This window comes from Mytilus californianus, unplaced genomic scaffold (assembly GCF_021869535.1).
Source record: "Mytilus californianus isolate M0D057914Y unplaced genomic scaffold, xbMytCali1.0.p SCAF_11, whole genome shotgun sequence".
Classification (NCBI taxonomy): domain Eukaryota; kingdom Metazoa; phylum Mollusca; class Bivalvia; order Mytilida; family Mytilidae; genus Mytilus; species Mytilus californianus.
Genome location: NW_026262593.1, coordinates 33,938,341 through 33,957,504, shown reverse-complemented (window position 1 = coordinate 33,957,504; position 19,164 = coordinate 33,938,341). Strand labels below are relative to the sequence as shown.

The 19,164-nt window shown below is 32.5% G+C and overlaps 1 protein-coding gene across 1 annotated transcript; it reads left to right on the top strand.

Moving 5' to 3' along the window:
- Positions 1-3,344: 3,344 nt before the first annotated feature.
- On the top strand, positions 3,345-17,648 carry LOC127719948 (protein C3orf33-like). Its single transcript, XM_052226314.1, has 5 exons — positions 3,345-3,429; positions 8,253-8,371; positions 10,003-10,062; positions 14,563-14,877; positions 16,729-17,648. The coding sequence occupies exons 2-5, from the start codon at positions 8,276-8,278 to the stop codon at positions 17,017-17,019; spliced, it is 762 nt and encodes a 253-aa protein (XP_052082274.1). The 5' UTR covers positions 3,345-3,429; positions 8,253-8,275; the 3' UTR covers positions 17,020-17,648.
- Positions 17,649-19,164: the final 1,516 nt, after the last annotated feature.

Below are 19,164 nucleotides of genomic sequence, written 5' to 3'. Positions count from 1 at the left end.
GTCCAATGTAAGGGTCTGCCATTCCCATCAACCCCTCAACTTCAAATTTGAATTTTTGTATTTTAAAATTATTGTTTAATATAATCAATAAATGATTTTTTATAATATTAAAAATAGGAAATTTACCCTACAACGGCTTGAAACTAGTTTCTTTTCTTCTTTTTTTTAAATTACACACTTTCCGGTATAACCGTTAAAGGAATGTGCGTTGAATCGATCTGATGAATCTATCCTCTTTCAACTGAATTTTGTCGAGCCTGCAGAAGCGAGTCAGCATAGCAATTCTTCATACATACAATAAAAAGATGCAGTCTGAGATTAAAGTTTAGAAAATTTTATGAAACTTTAGCAGAAACTTTTTTATGATTAAGCGAAACTGTCAGAGGCAAACATTTAAAAAAATTTTTTTTTTTAATTTTTCCGTTTTCTTCTGATATAAATGGATTCATATTTTCAGTTGACATTTATATACAGGTTGGGGTTAACAAAATAGACATCAATAAGTTTGTCAAACCTTCTTAGAATTTTATGAAAATTTGGCAAGTTTTTTTTATGATTAAGGCATAATGTCTGAATTAAGCAAAATCTCGAAAATATATTTTTCAATTTTCAGTATTTTATTGATAGATAAACTTATGCATTTTTGTTTTCGCAGTTAACATTTACCATGTTTACATGCATGCAGTTTGTGGTTCATTATTTAAGACATTAATAACTTTGTTGAACCTTCATGGAATATTATGATGAAACTTGGACAGGTCGACGCTCCTTCAAGACGACTAAATAGCATCTGAAGAAAAATGTTTCATTTGTTCCCCCCACCCCCGTATTTTACTAATAAATGGAGTTAGTTTTTGTCAATTTTAGAGAACCCTTAACGAATTATTACAGTTTAAACATAAAGCTAAGTTTTTTTTTGTGCTGATATAGACCACTGTCCCAGGTTAGGTAGAGGATTGAGCAAATGAAACATGTTTAACCCCGCTACATTTTGTATGTGCCTTACCAAACCAGGAACCTGTATTTCAGAGGTTGTCGTTTGTTGCTGTCTGTCATATTGTTTTTCGATTTACGTTTTATCATAATTTTCTCGTTTGAATTGTTATTTCATTTTGTCATGTCAGTGCCTTTTATGGCTTACTATGCAGTATGGGTTTTGCGTATTGACGAAAGTGGTACGGTGACCTATAGTTGCATGCCTACATCCACCTCATTTGGTCTCTGGTGGGTAGTTGTCTTCGAGCTTTGTCTCATTGACAATCATATCACATCTCCATATTTTTATACAGATATGAATATAATATTGATATAATAAAAGAATTAACTTTTTTCTGGAGTGTAAAAACTGAAAGTCTTGGATAAAATACGATCCTTTCTAGGTAAATCTTGTTGTCGCTATTTTTGTTGCATGCAGCAGTTACTATTCTTTTTTTTCAGTAATAAAAATACACCAATGGGACAGAAAATGAAAGAATTAAAGTCATTAAATGTTTTCTCGATCAAATTTATGTTTGATTGAAGATATAGTTTCTCGCAAGGCGATTTGTATTTCAATTGAAATAACCGTAGATATATTATTCCTTTCATGTTTTGAATCACAGTTTATGGCAAAGCTTCGAAGAGACAAACAAAGGCAACACTAAACATTAAAGATACCTGTAGATATTTACATGATATATTCTGTCGATCAACAATTTATAAATATTTATAGATTATCGTTGATCATCTCAACGAGATTGATTTTCTCGCATGAGCCGGTACGGCGAAAGTGAGAAAGGCAATCGAGTTGAGATGACCAATGCTAATCTGTTTATCGCTATTTTACCTATGTCATATAATAATGACGACGTTGTCGATTTCATGTCAATTTCATCAGCAACGCCACGTGCCCCCTTAGTTTTTAGCGATAATTCAAAGTTTCATATCACTCGACTCCACTGAGAAAGGAAATTATCAGTCAGCAAGATCAAAGGAAAATTTCGTAAAATAGCGATAAACGAATATACAGGTGATCCACTGAATCAAACATTTAGAGGTGACCGATCGGAGACCTTGATATGAATTCCTCATGGCAGTTTTCAATACGAAAATATAGGATAAACGGGGCGATTTTCCTTTCTTATTAGTAGTATTACTTTTCCTTTCCTTACTGCTTCCTTTTCATGGAGTGTATTTATTTCTCGGTCAGTTAATATGATTGTTGAAACAGTGACGTCTCCGGGATTTCGATTAAAGTATTGAACAAAAATTTGGTCGAAACTTTTACTAAATTTAATTGTTATATCACGAATATAGCGATTTATTGTGGAAGTATGGTTCCACCTAAAGCTATGAATTAATTAAAAAAAGTGGTGTTCCGATTCGTATTTCTATATGGTTATATAGTTTATAAATCTTAAATGTTTAAGATTTGTCATTTAAATCGTTCTCCTTGACTTACTGAATAAATACACAAAATAATATTTAGATTAAAAAGATACAGTATACCATGTATACTGTTGCCATCAATCGCTGCCGTCTGGTATTTTGGAGATCATAAACATCAATTCGTTATTCTATAATTTGAAGAAATACTAACACTGACAACAATGTTAATTACTTTTGTTTTTCTGCATTTTTGTTTGCACAAGATGACGACTTCTTGTACCGTTCGTGATGTTTCTGCGTGAATTAATCATCAGATCTATGAAGTCATGAGAACGTCCCATATTAAATATATGATGACAATATGCTTTAATTATATCATCAGGTTAAGTACTTGGATCTTGCTTTCAGTAACTACGAGCATTGTCCATTGCTGTTTAATTTGTTGGACATTTTCAGTTTCGCAGTGGCTATTTTGCCGGCACTTATTAAAATATCTTAATTAAAGCCGGCAAAATTTCGATAGCAATGGCTATTTAGCCACTCTCTTCTAGTTTTTGTCATAAAAAAATACCGATATTTTAAATTTAGAGTTCAGTACTTTTCCTGTAATGATATTATGATTGTATTTTCTTTTGTGAACGCGTTATCACTGACTAAGTGAAAAAAAAGGATTAGAAGGTGAGAACTGAAAAAAGTTTATCTCCGCCTTATTTTCAAATACAAAGTTTGCACATGAAAATAACACGCAATATTGAAGTTTCCAATCCGACGCTGCGCGAAATTACGAAAATGATATGCGAAATTGCGCAAAAAAAATGTTTTCTAAACAAGGAACATAACATCATTATAAAAATATTCCCGCGGACTGGCGTTACTAGCAGTTTTGATGAAAATATTTCTGCTCCCCACTTTCCAAAACGGTATAGAATTCTTGTCCGTTTGCTATCATCATCGCATGCCATTTTAGGTATTCAGATCAACAGCAGCTAAGGGCAAATAACCGCGTATTTCAATTTTAGAAAGGTCACACAAGGAAAAAGGCGTAATTAAAGATATAGACTGGTTTGTTGACAAGCGTGAAGTGTTTAGAGAAAGACAATATATTTTTCTGTATTTTTATATCTGTTGTACAATTTGAGAAGGCAGTGCCATAAGTTAGTTATTAAAACAGGGTCATTTCGCCCCTATACTCGTTCGACCTAGGGATCGGGTCGCCCCTGATTTTATAAATTATATATGTGTGTTTTCGTGGCTTACTTTTGTCCTGTGTGGTATGACTTAACATTTGGGTAATTATACATTTTATAATACAGAACGAATATAATTTTCATGCTTTACAACTGGGAATAATTAGTATAATAGTCCCAGTTTACAAAATTTTGGTGACCAATGTTTGGAGCGAAACGACTTCTTTTCTAGCTGAATCGATGCTGAGCAAATGGGTATTAGGGTAAAAGATCCTGTTACTAAGGGACTTTATGTTATATACTTATAGTCATAAAAATCAAATGGTAGCTCCCTTACTTCAGCATGTTCAGACAAAGGTTTTTCATTCGTTGGCAGTACCTTTTTCATTTCATTACAGGGCATTTTTATGTAGTTGAAAAACCAGACTCTCTTAGATAACAATATAACCGCCTCGGTGGTCTTGTGGTAGTGTGTTCGCCTTAAGTGCGGGAGGTCGAGGGTTCGTCAACCAAGGCCGGGTAAGGTGACAACCCGTATGAAAAACATGACACGTACTCCAGCCAGACAGTAGCCGTACTGTAGCCGTACTGAGAACCGTACTTATAATATTCATTTGGACTTTTCTTTGAATTGCTTATAATAGATACCCCGGCTGGACTTTCAGCGAAATTAGCCGTAAACCGGCTCGAAATATTTAAATTAGCAGGAGTCCGGTTCATGAAGTCCAGCTGGACTTTAATAAAAGTACGTCTGAATAAAAATCCAGCCGGCATTTATGGCAAAAATATGGACTCTATAAAGTTCAGCCGGACTTTACAAAGTACGGCTGAACTTTTAAAAGTCCAGCTGAATTTTAAAAAGTCCAGCTGGACTTCAAAAAGTGCGGTTTGACTTTTAAAGATGATCTCAGCAGGGGCAAATCCTGCCATTTTCTAAAGGGGGGGGGGGGGGGGGTCCAACCCCCGGAACCTTCCCCCTGGATCCGCCACTGCTCAGTTTTTCTTCAGATGGTTGGTTCTTCTGATTTAATTTGCATCATGCATCCCTTGCTATAATCTGAAAATACAAAAACAACAGATGACATTATGCATATATACTGGTTATTTCTTTTTCTTTTTTGTACTGTCCTACTGGCAAAACCAAGAAATGGGGAACTGAGAAGCTAAATGCTAACTTCTAATAATTTGTGGTTATAATAGCCTAAATAATTTTAAAGTGGCTAAAATAAAATAAAGTTGGCTTGAAAATCACTTAAAGTGTAGAAATTAAAAAACTTTCATAACAACTCAAATAATAACCATTCCTTAATACAGAGGGAATAAAAAATATAACAATACATTTTTTTACATAACCTGATAACAATTCAAAACACTGGAAGTGACAGTGACATAACAGACAAGATGAAAATTATTGCATGAATATAAATATTTGATGTAGGTTTTTTATTCTTTTTACTCTTCAAAAATAAGAATTAAGCTAATTATAATATTGTAATTATTCTATTTATATTTTGAATAAAAAGAGCACATCAGATAATACCACCAAAATGGTGGAATTCAATTTATTGTACTTACCAGAATATGCAATCCAAAACACATGCAAACAGCAATCTTCCTAAATAATTTTGTCATTGATGCCAGTCAGAAGGATCCATCTTCTCTATTTAATGTGAAAAGAACTACTTCCAAACATTTGCTTTACACACAATTATGTAAAATTCTCATTTTGTTCAAGAAAGAAGACACATCTTCCTGTTTATTCCAAAATCAAATTGTGTTGTATTGCAATACATGAGGTTGTTTAAGGAGTTGTTTTAAATGTTCCTCTTATGACTAATTGCATGTGCCTTAATTTTGAATATGTGATGGATTAAAAAAAGAAAATCAATTATTAATTTGTTTAATTATGAAATTTTTAATAAAAGTGATAGTAATTGCAGAAATATGTATTTCGAAATGTGTTCTCCTACATATGGCCTCAATCTCTGTGGAGATAGTACTTCCTGTGACCTGTCCAGACTGAGGTTAATTGAAAACAGATGGCACATTTCTACAAGACTAACTGCTATTAAATCACTGTTATATGGCTCAAGTTTCTAATTGATGTTAAAGAATTTTCTAAGTCTAAATTCCTGCTCATAAATGAATGTTAAATTTTCTAAGACAAAAATCCTGCTGATCATTTTACAGAAAGGAATAAATTTCCTCAAAAGTCCAGCTGTGTTTATTTTCTTGTCAGCATTACAAAAAGTGCGGTTGGACTTTTAAGAAAATACTGGCTGGCAAATAACCCAAGTATAAGAAAAAGTACGTGTATGGCTCATGTCAGACTGGACTTTTCAAAGTCAGACTGGAATACGTCTCAAGTCCAGCTGGAGTTCAGTTGAACTCCTGTTGAAATTTTCATACGGGATGTCTTCCTGTGGACTGTTACCTTGTGAACTAAGCACGTTAAAAATCCAGCTCAGCATGTCGGTCTAGTACAAAGTTAATACTCATATTACATTAACATGTTCTCATCCTGAATATGCATATTAATTTGCTGCTGGATGTTAAACAGTTTTATACTGCACTCGTTCTATTTGAGCAGTCAAAATGCGTTGACCGTATATTTCTATGTCATATACAGTCACTGACCTGATATCACTTTTCCTCATGAATATTTAAATAGAAATTGCCGCAATTATAATTAATTATTCATACGACCTATTCAACCTGTTCTTGTTTCCAATGTATACAACGACTCAAACTTATTTCTTTTGCAATTTTTAGAAGAAAAAAAACATATTTCACTTGTTAATTTTTTTGGTTTGCAAACTATAAATCATTATGTTTTATGCTTATTGTTGATATTTTAGTTCATTCTCAAACAAATTCGTTCACCATCGATTGCGGGTTTCAACAGGTAATGTACATTTCATTGTGTTGTATATTTCTCCGCCTGCATGATATGAGGCCTTTTTATAAAAGAGGGAAGTTTTTAAATATTCAATTCAAATAATAACATTAACACATTAAACAACAATTGAAAATGTTGTTTTTTTTAGATTGCAGTATAAAGACAATAATAGTGCATTGACTTGACATATCAACGATATAAGGATTCGGCCCGAAACGGGGAAAAAGCTCGGCAGAGCCTCGCATTTCCCCGTTTCTAAGCCTCATCCTTATATCGTTGATATGTCAAGTCAATGCACTATTATTGTCTATATCCATCATCATCATCTCACGTGATATGCGTGAGACTCATTTTCATGCTTACTTGGTGGCATTTTCCTTTGATCTTTACAATTTTTTGTCAAATCTCACACATTTGCTTCATGAAAACTTGACAGCCCTGATATATTTATTCCAATTTGACAATTATTATGTTTCTATTCTATACTGGTTGTTTTTTAGCTCACCTGGCCCTTTGGGCCAAATGAGCTTTTCTCATCACTTGGCATCCGTTGTCCGTTGTCAACGTCTGTCGTCGTCCATTAACTTTTACAAAAAGTTTCTCCTAGACTGAAACTACTGAGCCAAATTTAACCAAACTTGGCCACAATCATCATTAGGGTATCTAGTTTAAAAAATGTGTCCATTCACCAACCAACATGGCCGACATAGCTAAAAATAGAACATACATGGGGTAAAATGCAGTTTTTGGCTTATATCTCTAAAACTAAAGCATTTAGAGCAAATCTGACATAGGTAAAATGTTCATCAAGTTGAGATCTATCCACCCTGAAATTTTCAGACAAATCAAACAACCCGTTGTTAGGTTGCTGCCCCTGAATTGGTAATTTTAAGGAAATTTTGCAGTTTTTGGTTATTATCTTGAATATTATTATAGATAGAGATAAACTGTAAACAGCAATACTGTTCAGCAAAGTAAGATCCACAAATAAGTCAACATGACCAAAATTGTCAATTGACCTCTTAAGGAGTTATTGCCCTTTACAGTCAATTTTTATCTATTTTTTCGTAATTTTTTTGTAATCTTTTACAAAAATCTTTTCCTTTTAATCTACTGGGCCAAATAGAATAAAAATTGGCCACAATTTTTAATAGGGTATTTTGATTGAAAAATGTATCCGATGACCCTGTCATCCAACCAACATGGCCGCCATGGCTTAAAATAGAACATAGGGGTTTACTATAGAAGTCTGGGAAAATTGTAAAAAAAAAATTCAAATGGTCACAACTTGAAAACTAATTTAAATAATGATAAGGGGTCTTCAGTAACTATTGTAAGACTACAATGGGATGAACTGCTTTTAATTTAACTACTGGGCCAAATATTTAATTAAACCAAACTTGGCCTCAATCATTATTAGGGTATCTTATACTATCTATTATGATTTTAACCTTATTTTACATGATTTCCAAAACCACAGTAGATACAGGTGAGCGACACAGGCTCTTCAGAGCCTCTAATTTTATTTTTCACAGTTACATGATATTGAAGCTAATACTGAAGAGGGGCATAAAGGGGGGGGGGGGGGTATCTGCACGGAAGAACGTGAAATGAAATTGCCGTTTCACGATAAACGAACAATTAAAAATTTCTTGCATGTTGATCTTTTTACCGATTTCACGAAACACGGTGAATAACAAACCTTTTTCACAGCTGCGCGTGAAATAAAAATGGCAAAACATGTTGCATGAAAATAACCTTTTACCACCCTCATTGAATTGGTTCTTTTTTACTTGCAGAGTTTTTCTTACTATGCACTTAGATGTCAGATAACAGTAGAGAACCATTAAGCTCTATTATCAAATCCTACTTAGACAGGACACATGATTTTATTGATACACATCCTAAAGCCATTAGAGTAAGTACACTTATTATGATTTCATTTTCTAGTGAAAGTCTTAGGACAAATAAAGAATATTCTTTCCAAATTTTTAGCAAAGACTAAATGGGCAATAGGTAAGTCCACTTTTTTACGTGCGAGACAAAATTAAATGAACTTCACTTTTATTTATGTTGTACTTTTAAACATTTTAGGGTGCATGTTAAATATTGGTTATCTGCTATATTTGAGTTTCACAATAGTAAATGTAGATACAATTGAAACTTTTTTATCATGTCATTGATCCTAATTGACTTTTCCAACCTAATTCAAACGTTCTGGCACATTTCTCCCTAAAAAAAGTCAGTCATTACTCAGACTCAACATCAGCCTTTTATTCATTTTGTCACAAGTGACAAAGAAGCTGTGGTTACACGTAGATATTACTTCTGTCACCTTGCATTGTTGTAGCCTGTGTCACATTGTTTTAACCTGCAACTTCTTGAAAACAGCTTCATACTCAGTTTGTCAATCCACAACTCCTTGATAGCAGAATTCACCAAATTTACACAGTTTACAGTTCTTTTACAGGACTTAAAACAAACTTATTGCATTTGATTATGTAAATTTAAAAAATGAAAGAAGTATAAGATCTTTTCAACATGTTTAATACAATAATAAAGCAAACTTACCTCTTCATGACTGTATATAGTACATCTTATATGATCATATTTCTACAACCATTAAATTATGCAAACTAATGTTTATATTTAAGTGCAATTTATATATACCGGTAATGTAAGTATAATACAGTGGTATGTTTTAGAGAAGGGTTATAACCACCATGACCACTGGGGGAAAAAAAAAGTTTGAATACAGTCTCTTTAAAGTTCACCTAATTATTTGGTAGATATTGTGATAATTTATCCCCGCTTCTTAATCAGTTGGTGTGGGGGTGGGGGTGGGGGTGTGGTTACTGATAAAGAAAGGGAGACAAACTATTACAAACTCTACTAAAAGTTAGATGTATTTTTAATAAGTGTATTTCAAACTCTTTCTATTTGAATGTTCATATAATGTAAAACTTGCATGCAACACCATGAGAAGTCCAAACAAGTATGTTCTATTATAATGGTATGTGAATTGTGAAAAAAATTAGTCACAAAATATAATTGGTGATTAAGGTGGTACCTAACACTACAGGGAGATAACTCTGTAAAATCAGCTTCACATTTTAATTACGTTGTATTGTTAAGGAAATATTAAGCTTCTCAATGATCAAAATTAGTGTTTGTCAAACTGCTATATATCCAATGAAATTTTTCCGAGAAAGTGATTGGTTCTAGTTTTTCGAAATTTTTATATTTTTTTCAAAGGATCAAAGTAAATATTTTGTCAAAATTTTATGAAAATTAAACGAGCCAAATTAATTTTAGTCAAGGTGTTGGGTACCTCCTTAAATATGACTTTTATACATTTGCATGGTTTGTATTATTATGTAGCATCGGTATTAGAAATGATAACAAAATGAAAATGTGAAATCTTTGATTATCGTTTGAATGTGTCTTTTTAACTTTATGAGATTTGATGTATAGCTTTGTTTATTTCATAATTTCTCTCAGAGATGCTGTTGTAGTCCCTGAATAAATAAATGTTTTTAATTATTTCAGAACAGTTTTTATATAGTAGGAGGGGCTGGCATTGTGCTGTTACTTAAGAGCATCCATGTTGTAAGTACTTTTAATTATTTTTAGCTAATAAGGGTGATTTATTTGGTATCCATAGTTCCTAACTTTCCTGGCCACATTTCATTAGCTTCCAGTTTCAAAGTTAGTTTTTTTTATTGCTGTTTAATCATAACAAAACATAGCCATACTAGGATTGCCATATAGGATTATTTTTTAACCTGAACATAGCCATACTTGGATTGCCATATAGGATTATTTTTTAATCTGAACATAGCCATACTAGGATATTGCCATATAGGATTATGTTTTAATCTGTGTAATGCCAGTATTAACATTAGTTAAATGCTTTTTCTGAACATATTGAACAGGCAAGTTCTACTTAGTAAATATACTTATATTGGTAATCCAGGTGAAACACGAGTGAGCTAAAATTGAGAATGGAAATGGGGAATGTGCCAAAGAGACAACAACCCGACCATAGAACAGACAACAGCAGAAGGTCACCAACAGGTCTTCAATGCAGCGAGAAATTCCCGCACCCGGAGGCGTCCTTCAGCTGGCCCCTAAACAAATATATATACTAGTTCAGTGATAATGAACGCCATACTAAACTCCAAATTGTACACAAGAAACTAAAATTAAAAATAATACAAGACTAACAAAGGCTAGAGGCTCCTGACTTGGGACAGGCGCAAAAATGCGGCGGGGTTAAACATGTTTATGAGATCTCAACCCTCCCCCTATACCTCTAGCCAATGTAGAAAAGTAAACGCATAACAATACGCACATTAAAATTCAGTGCAAGAGAAGTCCGAGTCTGATGTCAGAAGATGTAACCAAAGAAAATTAACAAAATGACAATAATACATAAATAACAACAGACTACTAGCAGTTAACTGACATGCCAGCTCCAGACTTCAATTAAACTGATTGAAAGATTATGTCTTCATCATATGAATATCAGGCACAATCCTTCCCGTTAGGGGTTTAGTATCATACCATCATAACATATATGAGAAGAACATAACCCGTGTCATGCCAACAACTGGTTTTTAAATAAATGTGTTTAGTGCCTATGCAAAGACCCTATAAGTGAATCAATATTAACGCCAAAATATACAATCTTTAATGACCTGACAACAGTATCTTAACTATATCCCTTCTTAATAAGTCTATTTAAAGGTTTTGTTAGCTTCAGAGGTGAATACTGACATTTTTGTGCTTTATAAAGAATATTTCCATAAAAAATTGGATGTGAAATACCTGAACGTATAAGAAGTCTGCATGTTGAGCTATATTTACGAATGATGTCCTTATACCGATGATAAAATTTAGTAAATGTTTTGACTAGTTTGTGATATCGAAAACCCTGGTGTAATAATTTTTCAGTAATACATAAATTTCTCTCGTTAAAATCTAAAACATTGTTACATACATGAGCGAATCGTACAAGTTGAGATATATAAACACCATAAGATGGTGACAAGGGAACGTCACCATCTAAAAATGGATAATTAACGATAGGAAATGAAAAATCATCTCTTTTATCATATATTTTAGTATTAAGCTTTCCGTTAATGATATAGATATCAAGATCGAGGAAAGGGCAGTGGTCATTGTTAGTATAAGCTTTATTTAAAGTAAGTTCAACAGGATAAATTTCTTTAGTATACATACTGAAGTCGTCATTATTGAGAGCCAAAATATCATCCAAAGACTATTTTGTGCTTGCCACATGTTTGTGTACCTGTTCTAAGTCAGGAATCTCAAACACTATATAGTCAGTCAGGGTTACTGCTTATATGAGCCATTTTTAAATGCTTGAAGATGTAAGTAATTAAAGCCTGATTTAAATTTTCACTTATTGTTTGAATAATCTCCCATTTAATGCTTTTCCAAAATTCTACTTAAATGTAAGCTAATTTTACAACCCTAGAAATTTTTTTTGTGAAGTCATGTCTCAAATATATCTTTCTGGTTTGCTTACTTTATTTTAATTGGAGTTCAACCTTTTTTCTCAAGAACTAGATAATGAAAAAAATCTACTTCACTCAGGTATTAAATTATTGGGCAGGGCCTTCAATAATTTCTTCCTGCATGTCCTGGAAACTTGTAATTAAGCAGTATTTTGAAAAAAAACAGACGAATGAAACTTTCATTGTCCAAGAAATCATACTTTCCAGACCTGTAACACAGTACCAGTACTGTTAGTACAAATACATGTACTTGTATAAGAATAACCACTGACTGATATCTGTAGTCAAGTTGTATTTACTTAAATTTTTATTTGTCTGTAGTCTCTATTGAATTTAATTATTTACAAGTTTTCTATACTCTGGGCAATTTAGAGGAAGACACATATTGTATGGACATTTTGTACTCATTATAGATATAAGAAGATGTGGTATGAGTGCCAATGAGACAACTCTCCATACAAGTCACAATTTGTAAAATTAAACCATTATACTATAGTAGGTCAAAGTACGGCCTTCAACACGGAGCCTTGGCTCACATCGAACAGCAAAAATTAAGCTATAAAGGGCCCCAAAAATGTGAACTTCTAGATATCTTTTTTTAATTTTTGTTGTAGTTTTTGCTTCATTGAAGGTTGATGGGAATATGTCTAAATTTTAAACGAGCTTATTTCTTCAAGTGTATAGTACCATGGGCGAATGCATATGGCATTTGAGACCAAACCCAGATGTATCTAGAGAAGGAAGGATTGTTTTAAAGTGACCATATTTTTCAAATGTCTTTTGTTTCAACCTACATGTATGTTTTTACAATCTTAACCTGATTATTTGACATTGGAATGGATTTAGACTCCTTATTGACAATTGTTAGTTTTATTGGAATATTTTATGTCCAAAATAGACAAATGTATACTAAATGTTACTATAGGTTGCACTTTGTAAATACAGCTGTTTCACAAGCTACGCCGCTATTGGGGAGATATATAATATTCATAGATATTTTGTTTTGTTTACGTAATGGTTCCCAGATATGATCTCTGTGTTTCATCTCATAGAGAAATAACTTGGGAATGTTACCAGCATAAAAACACATGGTAGCGGCGATTGTTGAATTCTGAGGGGCACCCAAAATGAAGGTAGGGGTAGTACAGAATTTTAGTATAAGTTTAAACTCTTAGAAGTTTGGGGCATATAAATGTTGAAAATATGCCGCACAGCTCTATGTTTTGACCTTTGAATAAAAAAGTAGTGCATAGCAACTTTCCGTTCTAGGATATAATTTTTTACGAAACTTCATAGTAAAAGTGGCACAGCTTTAGCCACAAAGGGAGTTCCTATGGGAAATTGCATTGTCTATATTTACAGAAGTGCAACCGATAGCTATTTTAAATTTTCTTGTCCTTCAGATTGAATCCATTTTAATATTATGAGAAAAGGTATTATAAGAACATCTTTATATTTTTGATAATTTTCACATTCATGACATTGGTAGTTAAGGAATGGAGTATTAGACTGGTGAAAATTATGAACATTGTTTTTGAAATGGAATATAGTAACTCAAGTTTACCAATATACTGCAATGTTACAATTTTATCATGAGGCTAGATGTTTGAGATTGTATACACTCTCTGACAATCTTTTTTATACGACCGCAAAAAAATTTTGCTGTCGTATATTGGTATGATGTTGGCATCATCCGAAGACACATTGGTTTTCGCACTCTAACTTTAGTTTAAGTGAATGGATCTCTATGAAATTTTACCATAAGGTTCAATACCACAAAAGGAAGGTTGGGATTGATTTTAGGGGTTATGGTACCAACAGTTAAGGAATTAAGGGCCAAAAATAAGCATTTTTGTAACTTCCAGACATAACTTGTGTGTTAGTGTATGGATCTCTCTGACATTGTACCACAAGGTTCCATATCACAAAGGGAATGCTTGGATTGATTTGGGGGTAATTGCCTCAAAATTTTAGGAATTAGGGGCCAAAAAAGGGGCAATAAACAAGCATTTTTCTAGTTTCATGACAATAACTTGTGTGTAAGTCTATGGATCTTTCTGAAATTGTACTACAAGGTTCCATATCACAAAGGGAAAGCTGGAATTGAGTTTGGGGGTAATTGCCCAAAACTTTTAGGAATAAGGGGCCAAAAAGTGGTAAAAAAACAAGCATTTTTCTAGTTTCCAGACAATAACTTGTGTTCAAGTGTATGGACTTGAAATTGTACTGCAAGGTACCATACCACAAAGGGAAATCTGGGATTGAGTTTGGGGGTGATGAATCATTAGGGGGTTCAAAATATTTTTTTTTTGGGGGGGGGGGGGGGGGGTTCCTTTTTTTTCTTTAAAATTTTCCATTTTAAATTGGTTATTTCTGATTTATATATAAAAGCAAATAATAATGATATGGTTTGAATAGGTTAATTTAAAATTTTTAATTAAGTCAATGTTTTAAAAGTTAGCATGATTTTATTTTAGATAAATGAATTAAGGATTTGTGGGTGTCGGTCATATATTTGCATTGTATGTAAGGGCATTATTATTAATGATATTTTCTTTTATTTCAGGGAAAATTCTTTAGACATGGAAAGGATATTCCAAAAAGATTTATAAGTAAAGGTGTTCATTTACAAGGTTGTGTGAAAGAAATAGATTTGAATGGCATTGTTTATGTCCAACATATTCCTATTCTCGACCTCAGGTTACCATGGTTACGAACACCAAGGACAGAACTTCTGCCTATGACATTGGCATTTGTAAATTTAACTCCAAATAGCAAGAAATGGCTTGAACAGAATCTGCTTGATACACATATTTGGTTCAAAGTTTTAAGATGGGAAAAAGATAATGATCAATTACAGGCAGCGTTGTTTCATCAAAAGGTAATTTAAGATTAAAAGTTGTAATACACCCTAATTCTCAGCCAGCCATTGCTTGTATGGTTATTTGATTAAGATCTTGTCTTTTCAACAGTCAACGAATACACAGAATACTAAAGATTGAGCAATATTTCCGGTAACAAAGATAGGCACCAGCAAAATAAGTGATTAACTCAAGGTGCTTAGTTCCTGTTCCACTAATTGTAACCATCTTGCTCATGAAAAATTTAAATCTGGCCATAAGTCACATCTGTATGTCATGAACTCTGAATGGAGGATTAATCTGTGGCTACAGAAGATTGAGTGTGGTCATTTCTGACACAATGTGACAAATCCAGAAGATCCCCTGTTTATATGTAAACAGTTTACATTGGTTCTTTAAGAACAAAAGAAGACATAGTATACACCTCAGTGAGACAGTGTTTGTAATTACCACCATACAACATTTTATTTATGAAAAATTCTTTTTTGTTTTCATACCAAATATGTTTGATTATCTGAGTCCTTATTGTTACAAGAAGATAATAAGGATATAAATAAAAGGAAATGTGAGGTATTAGTTACTTATAAGACTGGATTTATTCAGCAACATAATAAACAGTGGAGGAAGAAACAATCTTATGAAATGTCCAAAATTAATTTGTACAGAATTTCAATACAGGAAAAATGAAACAAAAGAAACATTTCAGTCCTGTTTCAAAACTTAATTAGTGAATTAATATGAATTTTGAACAGATATATCATGTTATGGAGGGGTATTTGCGAAAAATACCGGTCAAGGGACTGTGAAATTTCCCAAGCCGCTAGGCGAGGGAAATTCAGTCCCAAGACTGGTATTTTTCGCAAATACCCCTCCTTAACATGATATATCTGTTTAATTACACCGAATAGCGATTTTGATTTAAACTGTTTGTACAGGTGAAGGGAAATCATAGTACCGCAGGAATTATACATGTACTTATACGCATTATTGCTGTCTGTTTGTAACGTCATGGTATCTATGTGTAAACGTCATTGTTATTCCATCATTAAATCGTTCATTTGTATCAATGCTTTTTTCTACTTTATTTCATGTATATCTCTGACATTTCAGTTTACAGTTTTCGGTCTAACTCAATCAGTAGTGCCTAACCCATGTTGTCTTAATAATCGGGATAAAGTGAGAAAGGTTCCGAATTATTTTGGCGGGAAGAAGCTCACGAGGGTAAAAAGGGAATATCCAAAATGGCAAATACCACGACAGAGAGGGGAATTTGAGGCAAATTCACCGGTAGTGGTGAAAAACAGACAAATTCGTTTGAAATGAGGAAAAAATGTTAGAATTATGTGAAAAATACACTGGCTTTCAACCAATCAAAATCCGGCATTCTTATATAAGGTGTAATTAATTCATAAATACCAGATGCAATAACTAAAAAAAAGTAAACAGCGGCTGTTTACATTGTACATGTACATGTAGTTATGAATATATCCTTTAGCAAGAAGTGAATTTAACCAAAAGGAATGATTTCATAAAATATGATACAATTGATTCTCAATTTCATACAACATATCTTAAAATCTTAGGTGTTTTTTGCTTCATCCCCTGTTTTTTTTTCACTCAAACAATACAAACTTTTGTTTAAAAAGGGGAATTTTGAGCCAAGAAAAATACTGATTATAAGGTTATGGGACTTTGGCAGAAATAAATGTGTCATCTAACTGTTCTATATAACTAAAAATACATTTATCCTAACTGTACTTAATACTTTTATTCAATATGAATAATCACATTTTGTATATTAAGACATCAAGACAATGTATATACCATGTATATACAAGTATGTATAAAAACTTATCTTTTGATATTTTCAGTTTTTGTTTTGGACGACTTGCATCAATGAGAAACTAATCAAAGAAGGAATATGCAAAGTTTCAAATCTCTCAGATGAGGAAATGAAAATGTTGACAGAAAAACAGGAAGAACTTCTGCATAGAATGGGAGCCTTAGAAAGAACGGCAGATAGAAAAGGCAAAGGGATTTGGAAGGAAGAAAAACCACCTTTGAAGGAGACTGTTAAGGCAATGTTATATAAATCAATGTATGCACCAGTTATATTTGGAAAATATTTATATAAGATTGCTAAAAATAAATTTAAAAGATAGCTGATTTTTCTAAATAATTTTGGTATTCTGAAGACAAATAATTTTTTATTTGTGTATTTTTAAAAGTAATATGCATAAATATTCATGAAACTTTATTAATCTGTTTGTGATTTAGGTTAATACAAATAGATAAATACATTTTTTTAAAGCTGCATTTCAAATTCAATATTTATTTAAATAAAAAACCAATAAAATCTTAAGCTGTATGGGTAGGAAGAAAAGTCTTATACTTTTACTTAGAATTTAATTTTAGCATACATGGTACATGCTGTATTCTTTGATTATACTCTTAATGAGACAGCAATCTGAGGAAAATTACTAGTCATAAATACATAATTGTTTTCCCCAACATTGTAAGTGATGATAATATATAGAAAAATAGCGAATTTTCTTGTCTAATTTTTAATGGAAAAAAGCATTTATTTATACATGAAATGTTACAGAAAGTAATTTATTTGCTTTTTAAATCTTTAAATTCATGCGCTACTTTAACATTTTATTTTATGACTTACTAACAAATTTGTCAAGTTCTTCAATGAAATTATGCAAAGTATTATTACAGCTTGTTTTGTTGCTTGATATATGTTCTGTGAATGTAAATGAGATGAGTTAATAAAATATGGACTATATGCATTTTCTTCCATTTCCATCTCCTTAAAAAGAGGCAATACACACTTACTGTTATGAATAAAAGAATATGTGGGGTTACCATATATGTCATTGAGATAGCAACCCAACACAAAGAAGAAGAAAAAACAAACCCCAAGACATCAAGACATCTAGACAACAATTTACTGTGTTGTTGAACAATAAATAGGAGCCAGATTTGAAGTAGTAGTCTTTCTAATGCAAATTAACTCCAAAACTGGAAAAAAATAAAGGAGCATATATATATATGTGGAAAACAGGAAATCACTTTTTTTGTATTTTGAGACCTTGATTGTGAAAATTGAGTATTACGAAATCTAATAAATATCAATCTTATGAATTCACAAATGTCAATACTTGGTTCCATTGTTGCTATTGTCTATGTCTATAAACTCATCAAATTTTTATCTTCGACTCTGAGACCACTTGTCAATTTTAACCAAATTAGGTAGGAATGAAACCATTAAAAACTGAACTTAAACTAACTTAAAAGTTAAAAGTTCTCATCATTTGGACTCTGGTTGATAGTTGTCTCATTGGCAATCTCTTTAGATTTATATAAAGATGAATGATGTAAGGAAGGTCTTCTTTTCATCAAATTTACATCACCAAAGTACACTTTCCACCATGTTTGTACTTACAAGAGCATCACAATGGGCGGCACATGTAGAGCAGGATCTGCTTATTCTTCTGGAGCACGAGAACATCCCTGGTTATTGATGGAGCTTGTGTTGCTCAGCCAACAATATTTGGTGTATGGAATAATTGTCAGGTGTATATGTCTGTTAGGCATCTGAACTTGACCTCAAATTGGTCATGGTTTAGTTTTCATGGTTATACCTGTTTTTCCAATAATAAAAGCAATATCTATATTTAGTGCATGGAAAGATTGCATGATGTACATGTTGTCTGGCAGTGTTCATCTGACCTTCACCTCATTTACATGGATCATTAATTATAACTTTATGTGATACTTTTAGTAAAACCTTCATATAAAAGACTTTAAAATTCAGCATGATGAGGAAAGTAGGCGAGAGGTTTCAGCGTGTACATTCTTGTGTTTTTTTGTTGCTAATATATTGTCAATTTTCAGACATCTCCTTTTATTATTAGATAGTAGGTCTTCTACTTCTTCAGTCTAATAGCTCTGTTGTAAGGGCTTCAAGCTTCCTATGGTCATTTAAAAAATACCTTTTATTTCAGAGATTTAACAAATCTGATAGTCTGGTAGTCTATTTGATGAATGCCAAACATGAACTAATTACCATGAAATTTAATATTATACATCCAGAATTTTATGCCAGCTGTCTAATGTAAGGTGCTGATATCTAGAAAATTTATATTTCACCTGATGTGAAACGTAGAAATTCTTTCTTTCAGAAAAAATGTAACAACAGCCAGCTGAAAACAAATGATGTTACAATGCATCTTCTTTGTGTTGATCAGCTGTCCAATATGGCTGTTAGCAGGATAATTAGTGTGATCATGTAACAAACA

Bases quoted from the DNA above. Each gene is read 5' to 3' on its own strand.
- LOC127719948 (XM_052226314.1), top strand. From the start codon at position 8,276: ATGTCAGATAACAGTAGAGAACCATTAAGCTCTATTATCAAATCCTAC. The intron at 8,372-10,002 runs GTAAGTACACTT...TAATTATTTCAG, and splicing joins CACATCCTAAAGCCATTAGA to AACAGTTTTTATATAGTAGG. The intron at 14,878-16,728 runs GTAATTTAAGAT...TGATATTTTCAG, and splicing joins CAGCGTTGTTTCATCAAAAG to TTTTTGTTTTGGACGACTTG.